The sequence below is a fragment of the Anguilla rostrata genome, chromosome 8 (genome assembly GCF_018555375.3).
Source record: "Anguilla rostrata isolate EN2019 chromosome 8, ASM1855537v3, whole genome shotgun sequence".
NCBI classification, from domain to species: domain Eukaryota; kingdom Metazoa; phylum Chordata; class Actinopteri; order Anguilliformes; family Anguillidae; genus Anguilla; species Anguilla rostrata.
Window position 1 is genome coordinate 56,654,227 of NC_057940.1, and position 16,302 is coordinate 56,670,528.

Consider the following 16,302-nt stretch of genomic DNA (forward strand, 5'->3'; position numbering starts at 1 on the left):
GTAGGACCAGTGTTCCTGCTACCCAACTTCTTGGAATACCATTTATACCACTTACATATTTGTGAATCCATTCTACAGATTTATGAAACCACTTACATATTTGTGAATTCATTCTACAGATTTGGCAGTTTGATCTTTTTAAAATTCAGGTTTGCTTTTAAAGCTTAGTCCATTTGGATACGTGAACATTCTAGATTTGTGACATGATAAAAATCATACTGTTTTCTCACCTTTTTGTGCAGATAATCGCAGCAAATCAGATCTGTATTCACGCACACTTACCGGAACATAAAGATCATCAATTAATTATTTTATGCCGGGTTGTACTGTGCCTGTTCGTCATGAAAATTTCCTGGATCATTTTTTAAATTAATAACGAATATGCAAAAACTTTTCGATTAGCGATCACAGTTGAATAAACCTCCAGCAAACAAAAACCAAGAGATCTACAGTGCGTTTAATGAGAGCATGTAATCAACGCATTCAGAAGCCTTTCCATCCAACGAGAAACAAGTATTTTATTGCAACAGTAAGCAAAAAATCATATTTGAGAACATTTTTTTTGTGTGTGTAACATTTGAACTCAAAGCCAAAATGCCTTGCACACACAAGCAGTGTAAAGAGACTAGCAAGAGACGGCAGTTTTCTGGAGCCCCCCAACCACTGTACAGAACAATCTCAGATTCCTCTGCAGCAGCCATTTTTAATTACCCTTTGCATGTTTGTTTAAAAAAAAAAATTTTAACATCAAAAAGAATGTTCTGCAGTTGGTTGTGTTCTACTCCTGGAGACATCCAGAGGCCATTTTGGAGAGGTCCAGGGGCCATTTTGGAGAGATCCAGGGGCCATTTTGGAGAGATCTTGCAGGCTGACCGTTCGGAGAAACGCTCATCCCTGTTCAGGGGGGTTTTTGAAACCCGTGTGGAAAGCAGTCCTCAGCCCTGTCAGCCTGGGGCCTGGAGGGCAGCACCACCTGGAAGGAATTGCTCTTTGAGCGAGAGAGAGAAAGAAAGGAGAGAAAGAAAGAGCGAGAGAGAGAGAGAAAGAGAGGGAGAGAGAAATGCAGCAGTCCATTTTTGTTTTTCCATTTCGTCCCACACTGGCTCAGTCAGCTCATCAAAAGGACTAGCCATGGTACTGTGCAGCATGTGGACCGGACCAGACCAGACCGGACTGGACTCCCACAAGTCCCAACTCCCCTGATTCCCCTCCCCAGTGTGAGCTCAGAGCTCAGTGCATAGAGAGCGTGACGTTTAAGGAGAAAATAACCCCCCCCCCCCCCAAAAGTAAAAAACTTTCCTCAATTCCGCCAACGCATTGTGAATAATCTGTAGTGAATTCAAGCCTAAAAGCATAGCGCCACCCTACCACCCCCCCACCCCACAGGAAGGGCCAGATGAATTTTCAACGTATGAGCCGTCGCGCTGCAGCTCTGGGGCAAACGCAGGCGCACTGGGGCCGCCCCAGGGAAAGCGCACCGCAAGGCGGCTCTACGTGGCGGGCTGCAGTAACTCCTGAAGATTGCAGAGGGCGCTGTCCAGAGTGAGAGCCAGCGTTTCGGCGTGCGTCTCCTCGCAGCAGTTGAAGGCGGTGACGGAGAAGTGGACGTGGTCGGGCTGGGGGTTGTAGCACACGGCGTAGCCGTCTGGAACCTGCGGCCCGAAACACAGCACGCTGTCCGTGTTAGTGGGGACCTGTGGGGGGACGAAAGGGAATTCTTCATTGAAAAGGAAAAAAAAATGAAAATAAAAAAGACTATTCTTTTCTTATTCCCCCCCTCCTTTCTTTGGAATGCGAGGAGGCTACCATGACAACAAGACACGGAAAACGCTTCATCCACGGCTGCCGTTATGGCCGAACATTGGGCTTAGTCAACAAGTAGCACTTCCTGTTATGCTTCATATTGTCTGTTGAGCCAGAGATTCACTCCAAATGATTTAGTAAGACTGCTTGGCAGATGTTTTATTGGGGTATTGTGGGGGAAAGGGCCTTGGCTCTGCTAGGTTGGTGGTGGAATAACCTTCTACGGTGAGTTCAAGTCTTTCATTGGCTACAATATAAAGGAGCTTAACAGCTGGTTACAATAGAGAATCTACGAGTGAATACCATGAATACAGGGGGCCATCTGGTTACTGTAGAGCACTAATCTTGGTCCTGGAGAGACACAGGGACTCCTGGCTTTTGTTGGTACATTTGAGCTGCACAGAAATTGATCAGCCCAAGCAACTGATTACACAGCTAACTCGGCTCGCCTGGTGCCTTGGGTCTGAATCAGGCAGCTGATCTTATCCTTGGGTCTGAATCAGGCAGCTGATCTTATTCATGGGTCTGAATCAGGCAGCTGATCTTATTCATGGGTCTGAATCAGGCAACTGATCTTATTCATGGGTCTGAATCAGGCACTGATCTTATCATGGGTCTGAATCAGGCAGCTGATCTTATTCATGGGTCTGAATCAGGCAGCTGATCTTATTCATGGGTCTGAATCAGGCAGCTGATCTTATTCATGGGTCTGAATCAGGCAGCTGATCTTATTCATGGGTCTGAATCAGGCAGCTGATCTTATTCATGGGTCTGAATCAGGCAGCTGATCTTATTCATGGGTCAGAATCAGGCAGCTGATCTTATTCATGGGTCTGAATCAGGCAGCTGATCTTATTCATGGGTCTGAATCAGGCAGCTGATCTTATTCATGGGTCTGAATCAGGCAGCTGATCTTATTCATGGGTCTGATCAGCAGCTGATCTTATTCAGGGTCTGAATCAGGCAGCTGATCTTATTCATGGGTCTGAATCAGGCAGCTGATCTTATTCATGGGTCTGAATCAGGCAGCTGATCTTATTCATGGGTCTGAATCAGGCAGCTGATCTTATTCATGGGTCTGAATCAGGCAGCTGATCTGGCTCTCCAGGATCAGGGTTGAGGGCCGCTGGCCCTGGGAGCCTGTGGGTTGTACCTGTCCGGTCCTCAGCTTGAAGTGAGTGGCCAGCCCGTAGGCCGTGTCCATGAAGAGTCTGGGCACGCTCAGTCGCTCCTCGATGGCCTGCAGCTTCAGGCCCAGCAGGTGGCGGTCGATGGCCTGGCCGCTAAGGGCCTGGGGAGAGGGGGGGGGCAGACTGGTTTTACTGACATGTGGGGAGAACGGGGGGGAGACCAGGGTGTCCCTGGTTTTCTGAACTTAAGGGATCAATTAAAACAGGGGTGTCCGTTCTTATCCAGAAAGGGCTGGTGTGGCTGCAGGTTTTTGTTCTGGCCCAGCTCCACGACGCCTGATTCAGCCGATTAGCTAATCATGGTCTTCAATCAAAACATAAATATGCAGAATCAGGCACTGACAACTCTTTGTGAAAAGTAGTATTTTTCTGGATATCCATTGACCTTTTGCCAATTTGGACTTGTGCCTCTTTGTACTGCTCATAGAATTCAACCTGAAAAATATATTGGAATTTACTTTGTTAATCCCCTATATGAATTTTAAACCCTCGATCAAATTTGTCCGTAGACTCTATAAGGACCCAAACAAAACACACACTGAAAAGAAAAAAACTAATTAATTGTCTTATGCCACCATTTTGCTAATGTAAGTAGTGTAGCAATTTACATTTTGACCAATCAACAGTATGTCCGTTTATTGGGCTGCCAAACAGAAGTGATCTTGTGAGTGTGAGTGGCAACAGTAACTGATAGTTACCTGGTCAGTGAGAACACTGTGGGCCTCCACAGCCTGTTTCAGCAGGTCCAGCTTCACCTCTCTCTGAAACGCGCGGGAAAACATTTTAAAAAACATTAAAAACATTAGAAATGACCACATCTCCACTGCCTGCTCCATGGTGTCCCCTCCCTCTGTAGGACAGTATCAGGATAAGGGTGCGGGTGCACAGGGTGCGCTCATATCATGACAGACTGTAGCATGATAAGGGTGCGGGTGCACAGTGTTCCCTCATATCATGACAGACTGTATCAGGATAAGGGTGCGGGTGCACAGTGTGCGCTCATATCATGACAGACTGTATCAGGATAAGGGTGCAGGTGCACAGTGTGCGCTCATATCATGACAGACTGTAGAATGATAAGGGTGTGGGTGCACAGTGTGCGCTCATATCATGACAGACTGTATCAGGATAAGGGTGCGGGTGCGCAGGGTGCGCTCATATCATGACAGACTGTATCAGGATAAGGGTGCGGGTGCACAGGGTGCGCTCATATCATGACAGACTGTAGAATGATAAGGGTGCGGGTGCACAGTGTGCGATCATATCATGACAGACTGTAGAAGAATAAGGGTGCGGGTGCACAGTGTGCGCTCATATCATGACAGACTGTAGAAGGATAAGGGTGTGGGTGCACAGAGTGCTCACATCATGACAGACTATCAGGATAAGGGTGCGGGTGCACAGTGTGCGCTCATATCATGACAGACTGTAGAATGATAAGGGTGCGGGTGCACAGTGTGCGCTCATATCATGACAGACTGTAGAATGATAAGGGTGTGGGTACACAGGGTGTACTCATCATGACATACCGTGATAGACGGGTCATCCACTGCACGTATAAACTGAAGGGTCTGATTGGTGGGTGAGCGGATGACGTCCGTTCGACCTCCGCGGAACATCCTGAGTGTGGCGCTGTCACATGACGCACAAACCTCATTGTGTACCCTGGCAAAGACGGGCAGGAGGGCCACATATTAAAAGCAATAATAATAACCGTGTAACGATTACCTGTGCTGTCTATCACCTGGACTCCACTTACCTGTGCCATGGTTAACCACCCTACACTTAGAAATAGTGCGACAGAATCTCTGATGACTGCAATGTCAAGACCAACCTCAACCCCCTCCACCCCCCACCCCAGCTCCTCCCAGAATGCACTGCCTCACCTGTAATAGGCCAGCTGCAGGGCCACCTGGATGAAAGAGTTGGGGCTGAGGTTCACCTGTTTGGGGAAATTTTTCCCGAACCTCCGGAAGGTGAAGCAGCGTATATCCAGGTCGTTAATCAAGCTGCAACCGACAACAGATTCACAGAAACAACCTTTAACGAGCCAGTTACATATTACAGGTCTTCTGTGTGTAAGATGTGTGCTTATATATGCAGTCTGTGCTGGAGGGTTGCCGTGGTTCTTCGTAATGAGTAGCTGGTTGAAGCAACACTATTAGCAGTTATGCATTTTTTACGCAAATCATTTTCACTCGCCCAGGTTCTTCCTTTAGCACTAGCCATCATCTCCAAGACAGAGATCACAGAGAATGTTTTACATGCTCCAAAGAAATATCCCTTAAATTACAGCTCAGCTGGTACAGGAACATTACTCAGCTGCCACCGATATCCATGTTCCGCAGTGTGACGCATGACATCATCAGCATATATTTAGCTTCGGAAACCTTCACCAACATTTTCCCAGTCAGCAGGTTCTGCTTCATTTTTCTACTTTGCGTGACATTGTAGATCTCCCTGCTGAACAACACCACACAGGCTTGAGTGTGCCTGTAATTACATGGCCTCTCCACATGAGGGCAGTGTGGTTCCGGGGTCCACACAGATCAGCGGTTGCATAAGACAACAAAACAAGAAACTGTATAGCGGAACAGATCCCCTTGACTACAGTATCGCCGTGGTGACTTTACCAGAACAGGCAGATGCAATTTGGTGACTCTGCTCACTGTTTGTCATTGCGGTTTTCAATATGGTTGCATTTAGCAAGAAAGAAAATATTACGGAGCACTTATTTCACATGATTGTTATAGCAAATTATGCCAGCATTTCTCAGTGCAGTGTTAATGCACTGTAGTCTCCAGTCAGTCAGTTTGCATGTAGTGTCCAGTCAGTGTGTAAATACTGCAGTGTGTCTTACATGTCCAGATTTTGCTTGGCATGCTCAATATCTCTCTTGATCTCATAATCAATGTAGAAGTAGAGCTTCTTTGGCATCGGGAGTGGAACCAAGGGAGCCCTCACCAGCTCTGGTTTTTCACTGAAAGAGAGAGAAAGACAGAAAGAGAGATAGAGAGGACTGATATAATCAACATGGCAGACATAGTCTGGCACTGAGACACAGTGCTTCTGCCTACCAAATGCAAGGCCTATTTGGACACACACAGGAAAAGGTCTCTGAATTAGTGCTAAGCCCGCACATGTTTAAACTATTAAAGAAAGGGTCATTTCATATGGTTTTGTTATTTTAGTTGCTTTGCTAATTTTTCCATATATTACTAATGGTGTTTATCTGTGGAAATTTTAAATGATGAAATTCGTTATCATGCTTGTAGATGAACAGAGGGAAAGGAAACAAGGAACCAAACAACCCTAAGCATGCATGAAGGGGGAAAAGCCACTTTACATCTCTCACAGTACCAGCACACTACATCTCTCACAGTACCAGCACACTACATCTCTCACAGTACCAGCACACTACATCTCTCACAGTACCGGCACTCTACATCTCTCACAGTACCGGCACTCAACATCTCTCACAGTACCAGCACTCTACATCTCTCACAGTACCAGCACTCTACATCTCTCACAGTACCAGCACCTACATCTCTCACAGTACCACACCACTACATCTCTCACAGTACCAGCACTCTACATCTCTCACAGTACCAGCACTCTACATCTCTCACAGTACCAGCACTACATCTCTCACAGTACCAGCCACTACAATCTCTCACAGTACCAGCACTACATCTCTCACGTACCGCACTCTACATCTCTCACAGTACCAGCACTCCATCAGTCAACACTACATCTCTCACAGTACCAGCACTCTATATCTCTCACAGTACCAGCACTCTACATCTTTCACAGTACCAGCACTCTACATCTCTCACAGCACCAGCACTCTACATCTCTCACAGTACCAGCACTCAACATCTCACAGTACCAGCACTCAACATCTCTCACAGTACCAGCACACTACATCTCTCACAGTACCAGCACTCTACATCTCTCACAGTACCAGCACTCTACATCTCTCACAGTACCAGCACTCAACATCTCTCACAGTACCAGCACTCTACATCTCTCACAGTACCAGCACTCTACATCTCTCACAGTACCAGCACTCTACATCTCTCACAGTACCAGCACACTACATCTCTCACAGTACCAGCACTCTACATCTCTCACAGTACCAGCACTCTACATCTCTCACAGTACCAGCACACTACATCTCTCACAGTACCAGCACTCTACATCTCTCACAGTACCAGCACTCAACATCTCTCACAGTACCAGCACTCTACATCTCTCACAGTACCAGCACACTACATCTCTCACAGTACCAGCACACTACATCTCTCACAGTACCAGCACACTACATCTCTCACAGTACCAGCACACACTCTCACATCGCCTACATCTCACAGTACCAGCACTCACATCTCTCACAGTACCAGCTACTCTCCAGTACCAACATCATCTCACAGTACCAGCACACTACATCTCTCACAGTACCAGCACTCTACATCTCTCACAGTACCAGCACACTACATCTCTCACAGTACCAGCACACTACATCTCTCACAGTACCAGCACACTACATCTCTCACAGTACCGGCACTCTACATCTCACAGTACCAGTCCTCATCCCTCCATCCCTCTCCCATTCAGTACCAGTACTCATCCCTCTCCCACTCAGTACCAGCACTCATCCCTCCATCTCTCTCGAATTCAGTACCAGTACTCATCCCTCCATCCCTCTCCCACTCAGTACCAGTCCTCATCCCTCCATCCCTCTCCCACTCAGTACCAGTACTCGTCCCTCCATCTCTCTCCCACTCAGTACCAGTCCTCATCCCTCCATCCCTCTCCCACTCAGTACCAGTACTTATCCCTCCATCCCTCTCTCACTCAGTACCAGCATTCATCCCTCCATCCCTATCCCACTCAGTATCGATACTCATCCCACTCCCACTCAGTACTGGTACTCATCCCTCTCCCACTCAGTACCAGTAGTCCAGCACGTAAGCCAGGAGTGTTGCAATGGGTGGACCTTCAGCAGTGGCTTGTTCATAGAGTAGCCCAAAGGAGCCATCCTCTCCCACTACAAACTGAGAGAGAGAGAGGGATACATAGAGGGAGAGAGAGAGGGATGGGAAAGGAGAAAAAAGGAAGAAAGATTGAGTGTTGAGTGAATGAGAAAGAAATGTTCACAAAGTCAAAGATAAACAAAGTGAAGAAGAGTGAAGAAGCATACTCAACTCAACTGTATATTGGATAATTGCACAGCACACAGCTTGCTCCATTTTAATACTGACTACTCTTACCCATGTCAGGTGCACACTCCAGTTAAAAGCACAACCACACTACAGCTGAGAGCATGCGCAACTATGAGCTAACTGTATATAGTACACTCTGTACTATACAGTACAGAGGTCTGTAGGCCTCAGAAGTGTCCTCATTTCCTTCAGAGACTTTTTGTAATCTGAATAAATGGTGTGATACTAAAAATAAAATTGCTAGCGACTAAGTGGTTAGCCCACCCGTGATGACCCCGTCGCACAATTACAACATCACACAGAGCTGCCATTCACGTGCGAAAACCGCTTGCTGTCTCTTGTTAGTGTAATAAATTATTCCTTTTTCTATTTTGTGCAGTTGTACATATCGTTGAAAATACCTCTATGAATGCTGTACTCATTAGTAATTTCCTGAAGTTATTTCAGTAGTTTTTTATTTTTTTATTTCTTTGTTGATTAACTCCAGCTTTGACTAGCTTGGAAGGCCTTGTCATGGACCCAGCAGCTGTGAAGTATAGTAAATAACGTGCAACAGTTTTATCTCGCAAATATTTATTTTGGCTGGAAAGCGATGTCGGAATTCAGTGGATCCAGTGCCATTTCAAAGAGGAATGTGTGCAGATGAAAACATCCATGTTTTAAATGCTAGCCCAAATAATAGACTATGTCAGAGATGATTATGTGAAACCTCATTTTCCACCCAGAAGTCCATATAGGGGCAAAGGCCTCCAAGGCCTACTTAATCACCTGCAGAGTCTTGTCGAACCAGCGGTTCCCACTGTTGGAGTAAGTCCCGCCTCCATGCAGGATCTGTGCGGCCATTCGACTGGAGTACCTGTCAACCACCACAAGATAATGCTCTAAATACTGAGCGACATATGCAAACAGCAGAAAAAATGCAACATTATGCAATATTAAAAAGACCCAAATCCCTTTGAGAGCATAGGAACTTTGATAAGACAGATAGACAGACAAATGGATGTACTTCTCATCAGAGATCCTCATGACAGGCGAGTCCAGACACAAATTGAAGATTCCTTTCTCGATCAACCATACAGACTCTTTGTTTATTTTATCTGTGAGAAGAAAGAGTGCAGTCAGAGTATTACTGTTTCTTTTTAAACATGTAGATTTCCGTCTTTGCAGTAGCAGTGTGTGTGTGAGTAATGTCCCTTTCTGCAGTAGTACTGTGTGAGTAATGTCCCTCTCTGCAGTAGTCCTGTGTGAGCAGTGCAGTAGTGTACTGTACCTCTGAGCAGGCGGTGGTAGGCCATGCCCCAGGTGTGTGAGCAGTGCAGTAGTGTACTGTACCTCTGAGCAGGCGGTGGTAGGCCATGCCCCAGGTGTGTGAGCAGTGCAGTAGTGTACTGTACCTCTGAGCAGGCGGTGGTAGGCCATGCCCCAGTGCAGTAGTGTACTGTACCTCTGAGCAGGCGGTGGTAGGCCATGCCCCAGTGCAGTAGTGTACTGTACCTCTGAGCAGGCGGTGGTAGGCCATGCCCCAGTGCAGTAGTTTACTGTACCTCTGAGCAGGCGGTAGTAGGCCATGCCCTAGGTGTGTGAGCAGTGCAGTAGTGTACTGTACCTCTGAGCAGGCGGTGGTAGGCCATGCCCCAGTGCAGTAGTGTACTGTACCTCTGAGCAGGCGGTGGTAGGCCATGCCCCAGTGCAGTAGTTTACTGTACCTCTGAGCAGGCGGTAGTAGGCCATGCCCTAGGTGTGTGAGCAGTGCAGTAGTGTACTGTACCTCTGAGCAGGCGGTGGTAGGCCATGCCCCAGTGCAGTAGTGTACTGTACCTCTGAGCAGGCGGTGGTAGGCCATGCCCCAGTGCAGTAGTGTACTGTACCTCTGAGCAGGCGGTGGTAGGCCATGCCCCAGTGCAGTAGTGTACTGTACCTCTGAGCAGGCGGTGGTAGGCCATGCCCCAGGTGTGTGAGCAGTGCAGTAGTGTACTGTACCTCTGAGCAGGCGGTGGTAGGCCATGCCCCAGGTGTGTGAGCAGTGCAGTAGTGTACTGTACCTCTGAGCAGGCGGTGGTAGGCCATGCCCCAGTGCAGTAGTTTACTGTACCTCTGAGCAGGCGGTGGTAGGCCATGCCCCAGTGCAGTAGTTTACTGTACCTCTGAGCAGGCGGTAGTAGGCCATGCCCTAGGTGTGTGAGCAGTGCAGTAGTGTACTGTACCTCTGAGCAGGCGGTGGTAGGCCATGCCCCAGTGCAGTAGTGTACTGTACCTCTGAGCAGGCGGTGGTAGGCCATGCCCCAGTGCAGTAGTGTACTGTACCTCTGAGCAGGCGGTGGTAGGCCATGCCCCAGTGCAGTAGTGTACTGTACCTCTGAGCAGGCGGTGGTAGGCCATGCCCCAGGTGTGTGAGCAGTGCAGTAGTGTACTGTACCTCTGAGCAGGCGGTGGTAGGCCATGCCCCAGGTGTGTGAGCAGTGCAGTAGTGTACTGTACCTCTGAGCAGGCGGTGGTAGGCCATGCCCCAGTGCAGTAGTTTACTGTACCTCTGAGCAGGCGGTAGTAGGCCATGCCCTAGGTGTGTGAGCAGTGCAGTAGTGTACTGTACCTCTGAGCAGGCGGTAGTAGGCCATGCCCCAGGTGTGTGAGCAGTGCAGTAGTGTACTGTACCTCTGAGCAGGCGGTGGTAGGCCATGCCCCAGTGCAGTAGTGTACTGTACCTCTGAGCAGGCGGTGGTAGGCCATGCCCCAGTGCAGTAGTTTACTGTACCTCTGAGCAGGCGGTGGTAGGCCGTGCCCCAGGTGTGCCGATGCTCGCTGGTCAGGATGCCCACGGGCTCCTTGTCGGTCTTCCAGGACTGGGAGCGAATTCGGCAGAGCTGGTCGTGGATCTGACTCTGGGTCAGCGGCGTGCCGTTGCTGTTGTACACCTCCAGCTGGAAGAACTGCAGGAGAGCTGATCTAGGATCAGTTTTACCCTGCTCAAATCCTCACCTCATCCATTATGGAGCCTGATGGCCAAATCGACCTGGGGCCCAGATTCATAACGTTTAGAGCAGCAGAACTGCTGTAGGATTGCTTTTACCGCTGATCACATCCAAACCACACTCATAATGAACAAAAGGGAAAAACTGACTCTTCTCACTTGAAGAACACACTTTTTTAAAACTTTCCAACAGTGGGAGAATCGATCTAAAACAAAGTGACAAAAAACGATAAAGTGAACTTTGGACTGAGAGAGGACATGTTAAGAAAACGGGAGAGGGAGGGCGAAAGAAGGGCGGGGTGGGGTCACCTGGTAATTTCGCACGACGGTGATGTGGGTGGGGGGGCGGCGAGCCTGGCTGTAGTGGAAGATGTGGTCGTGCTTGGGGCCCGGGATTCGACAGGAGGAGAAGAGCAGGGGGAAGAGCTCCATGCACAAGGGCTGGCCTCTCATGTACTCCACTGGCAGACAACCACTGGGAGAGAGAGGAGAACAAGGGAGGAGGAAGCTCATGAGTAACCCACACCCAGAGCCTTAACAGATACCAGACCATGGGGCCCATCCACACACTGGAACAGAGCCTTAACAGATACCAGACCATGGGGCCCATCCACACACTGGAAGGAAGCACCTTAGCCACCCAACATGACATGACAGTTTTTTTTTGACACAACACACTCAAATACCTACCCACGGCCGGTCAGCTCAACAGAAAATATAGTTCAGACCCCTCATGGAGTTCCAAATTCAAATCCGCAAATCTGTAAGGCTCTTTTGCTTACTCAAGACCTCTAGAACGAGGCACACAGAGCAGACCCCCAGCCGTTGGCCCTCCCAAAATCATGGGCCACCCCGACAGGAGGGCAGCACACTCCTGCAGCACACACTCACCTGTCAACTTTGGCTTTGAAGTCCAGAACTCCAGCGATCAACTTGGAGGCAAACCTAGGCAGACATCATAAACACGACGTCACATGGATACAAATGTCTGAACTGCTCATTTTAATATTTGTCTTAGTGTATTCATGTATATGTTATTGGAATTAGATCAGTTGTTTGTGCTTGTGAAACACACAGCCCTGAAAAATAACTCAAGCAAACAGATTTTCCCTCAGAGATAAATATATCTCTAATCACCCTCATCATCATCATCATCATTCCCCTGAGCCTTCAGCTACACAGCTGGGCCTGCAAGCAGACAGTCTCTTGAAATGAGTCAGTGGTGATCATTACAAGGAAACATAGTTTGCTGTGAATGTTTTACTGATCTGGCTTGACACAGTTCAGCAAAATGGCAACAAATAAATCAGCTACAAAAGTAAATAATGGAAAGAAAACCCTTGACTATCTAGTCTGAATAAATGTTTTGTGCTACGTGCTGGCTTCTACCTCGCTAAAGTACAAGTGACCTGTATTAAGCACACTGACGTTTGTTTGGCAGTTAGCAAGCAGCTATAATAGCTGTAGCTAGTTAGCGTGCTAGCGAAAGTCATTCGGGTTCGAGGGTTTTAAATTTCAAACAGCTGTCTCGAGGGGTTGACAGGCATGTTCTTGTTGAGCGCAGGTCTGGTGTCACTCACAAGAGCTGGCCCCTCCAGTCTGTGTAGTCCTGCTTGGGTAGGGCGATGGCCGGGTTCGAGTGGACTGCCAGAGGCTGTCTGTTCTCCAGATATGCCCACTTAACCCACCAATCAGAGATCTAGGGTGAGGAGAGAGAGGCGGAGCCTTGACATCGCTGAAGGAGCAGCAGTACTGCAATCTCTGCTAATCCCTCCTGTTTTATAGTGGTGGGCGTGTCGGTCAAATCAGTCAAACTCAGTTCCCTAAAAGGATTGGTTCACCAGTTCGTTCACAGTTCTCCTCCAGAGTTCTCGTTCTCTCGCCCTCGTTCACTGACTTGTTCTTTGTGAACGAGAACAAGAGTCATGCAGGGTCAAGTGTAGTATACTTACCTCAGGTTTAAATCTCTGGACCACAGAACTGCACACCAACTGGAGCAGCTATCCCAAGCTGTCGAATAAAGGATTAGCTGTTCCACTTGAAACGCAGTTCCGTGGTCAACAGGTTTAAATCCGAGGTTTTCCAGCTAAGCACACTGTAATTAACTCAGTGATTGAAATCTCTAGGTGGCTTAAAAGAGAACCCAACTAGTTTCAGGCTTATTCTTGAACTGGTTTGTTGAAACATTGCTCAAAAATAAGTAGTACACACCATTATTATTTTCTTTAGATGTTTTTCCGACATTTATCTAGCATTTTAAAATAAATGCATCTGGCCATGTTTTTGTGCAGTTTACTAATGTAGGATTCACTGTTCGCTAATAGGTGGTGCCAATTACAAAATTGTTTACAATCAACCAAGGGTCATAATAGAGCTTCAGTAAAGCTTCTCTGTCCATCTCCATCTGTTCTCTTTTCCTTTCTTACCTCTTTTCTGACCGTTCTCCCGCCTATCCTGTGTGCATATTCTAGAGTCCCCGTTCCCAGGGCGAGGACAAGTAAGGTCTATGTACAGACAGACAGGCAGGCAGGCAGGCAAACACACACACACACACACACACCTCGAGATGACCCGAGTTACAGTATGTCCCATAACTCATCAGTGTTTATCCCGGCATTACAGTGAATGTCGTAAAACGAATTTCGCAAGAGGAAATTAAAAAAAAAATTTTTTTAAAGTTTACATTTTAACCGGGTTTAGTTCGGGTCAGCGCAAAACGGCTCGGCTCGTTCCACACCCACCCAGTTGTGCGTGTTCCTGGCTCTCTTTTCCAGCCCGCGCTGAAGCTGCTCGCCTCGCCCGTCCGGAGCACCAAACTTTCGCACCACCTCCCGCGTGTGCGCCAGCTCGTCCGGGGGGAGCAAGGGCTCCAGGACCCGCAGGTAGCCTTGCAGGGTCTGGGCGAGGGTTGGCACGGGCTGGGGTGGCACCGACAAGGACCGAACACTCTGCCCGAACACCGCCTGAAATGCGAGAAGGGTTGCATTCTGACGCGCAATCAATGTACAACAAAATCAAACGAAAAAAAGCTATTCTTAAACTTATCCCCTGGACACAGCATTGTTAAACAATTTAAATAAAGGAAATAAATAATAACCATGACATACGTACTAGCAAACTAGGAGGGCTATTGTTTTGACAGCTGGAAACGCAATGCCAGTTCCGTTTAAAATACACGTTTAAAGTTCACCTAGCTTCCTAACCGACTAGCTAACGCTACATGCAACTTAAAACAGTTAAGGTTGACCATGTCATAGCTGCGCGTTTTCTTAAAATAGGCTAGCTACAACTTAGCTAGCAACTAAAGCTGACGTTCCTTCAATCTACCCGCACGCTTTTGAAAGTCTTTCTAAACATAGCTGGCTGGCTAGCCAGCAAAATTACCGAATTGCCTACTCACCTGAAAAAGCCAAGCCCCATTCTTGGCTGAGGGTATTTTCTTCAGAAGCATTGTAGCTAGCAAGCTAGCTGGTAAGGAGTAGACAGAAACTTGCACAGCATAAGACTGTGTGTACGGCTGTGGGGGTTGGTAGGAGGATGAAATCCCCGCGATAAACTATACAAGCATTCGTGAATGTCAAAATTCACTTAAGTCTTTCCCTTTTTTTGGATGGGCGGGGGTTGGAAATCACAGGCGTAAATAATGTCTTGTCAGAAAAAAGTTTGCAATTCCTTGTGTGCAGACGTGCACGTTCGGAGCTTCCACACCCGGTCCGAACATGGGCGATATCCGTACGGGATTCGACGGGTGGTCGAAAGGTTCGTGCTCTCCGGCATGCAGCCGCTCTCAGTCGTCTTTCTGCGGAGTCAACACGTGTCGCGTTGTTTCCGTAAATCCCATCAGTGTTGCAAAAGTAGCTGTTTTGTCACTAGATCGAGAGACATTGGAGTCTCCAAGTCGCCGAATTGCATGCTAAATTCTCATTTTCCGAGTCGCTGTAATGCCCACTTTCTATCCTTATCGCCTAAGAGTGCCAGTTGTGCAGACAATTACCAACTTTTCCACATGGACAACGACAAACAAACTCCTCACGAAGAAGGGGACTTTTAGCGGTCAACCTGGCGACTTTATGGAACTTAATGCTTGTTGTATGTGTGCAGCAAGATTTCGTGCTCCAGAAAGGAGGGGTTCTTAACTTCTTGTTCAAGTGGTTCTGTGTTGGTACGGTCAGGTGTGTGCAGACATGTCACCTGTATTTAAAGTGTGTGTTTGTGCGAAACCGTTTCTGGTTTCCCGGATCGAGTTATAAACGTCGATGACGGTACACATTGCGCCTTAATATGCGGAATATTTACAAGCACTACGGTCATTAAGCGTTGGGGTGGACCTATCTCCTCACTGTTCCCTGAAGTCCTTTGTTATGTGGGTGTAGTTTTGGATACATATTCAAGTTCGCCACCTCACCTTGTGAACCAGTCTGATATCAACATGGACGTCTTGTTCCCAAATAACTAGTTTTGGCCACCTATGTACCGTGGGATAGTACGTACATAATCTATTTACAGATCGCTCACGCACACTCAAAGCACAGTGGGTACGGAGGCGCACTTGGTGAGCACACGGAGTAAACAAGTGCGTCCTCTAGATGTCATGGGCCGTGTTTGGCCCACAGCATGCAAGAACAGGAGTCGATCAGAAACAGTGCCAACGGGAACCGTTCTTGTTTGACTCCTGCATTTTCATCGTCTCAGTTGACTTCCGGTTGAAACCAGTTTCCCGAATTTTGTGCAGGAAGAGTGGTGCGTCCTCGCTACTTAACCTACAGGCGCCGCCAGTGTGATATGAACGCCAATACTGCCCCCCTCCAACTTCAATATGTCCCAAACGGTTATAAACAATTCAGGACAATTCTTTTTGTCTAGAATAATTTATTAACTTTTATATTGTGAAGCCAGCTTCTTCAACATATTAGAAAACAAATTGAACAAAAATATCAGAACAAAGTATTAATAGAGTAAATACATACAAGTATTATATAGAGTAAAACAGCCCGCCCCCCACCCCAATTCAAAAAAGCTGAAACATTTGCCAAGAGTTGAAATACAATTAAATCAATCTGACATAGAAATAAGTTAAAATGCACCAAAATAAAAATCAATAAAGCTATGACTTCAA

General features: G+C 47.5%; 1 protein-coding gene across 1 annotated transcript; it reads right to left on the reverse strand.

Annotated features, from left to right (window-relative positions):
- Positions 1-498: 498 nt before the first annotated feature.
- cratb (carnitine O-acetyltransferase b) lies at positions 499-15,349 on the reverse strand. The gene is made up of 15 exons (XM_064349202.1): positions 14,587-15,349; positions 13,928-14,149; positions 12,767-12,885; positions 12,078-12,131; positions 11,496-11,661; positions 10,971-11,145; positions 9,225-9,315; positions 8,987-9,074; positions 7,950-8,050; positions 5,854-5,973; positions 4,880-5,002; positions 4,523-4,658; positions 3,692-3,754; positions 2,957-3,094; positions 499-1,694 (listed from the first exon to the last, which is right to left on the reverse strand). Exons 1-15 carry the CDS (start codon positions 14,635-14,637, stop codon positions 1,491-1,493), a joined length of 1,851 nt encoding a protein of 616 aa, XP_064205272.1. The 5' UTR covers positions 14,638-15,349; the 3' UTR covers positions 499-1,490.
- Positions 15,350-16,302: the final 953 nt, after the last annotated feature.

Excerpts from the sequence above, each read along its gene's own strand:
- cratb (XM_064349202.1), bottom strand. The coding sequence starts at position 14,637 with ATGCTTCTGAAGAAAATACCCTCAGCCAAGAATGGGGCTTGGCTTTTT. Across the intron at positions 12,886-13,927 it reads CCAGGAACACGCACAACTGG|ATCTCTGATTGGTGGGTTAA; the intron begins GTGGGTGTGGAA and ends TCCTCACCCTAG. Across the intron at positions 8,051-8,986 it reads GGTTCGACAAGACTCTGCAG|TTTGTAGTGGGAGAGGATGG; the intron begins GTGATTAAGTAG and ends TCTCTCTCTCAG.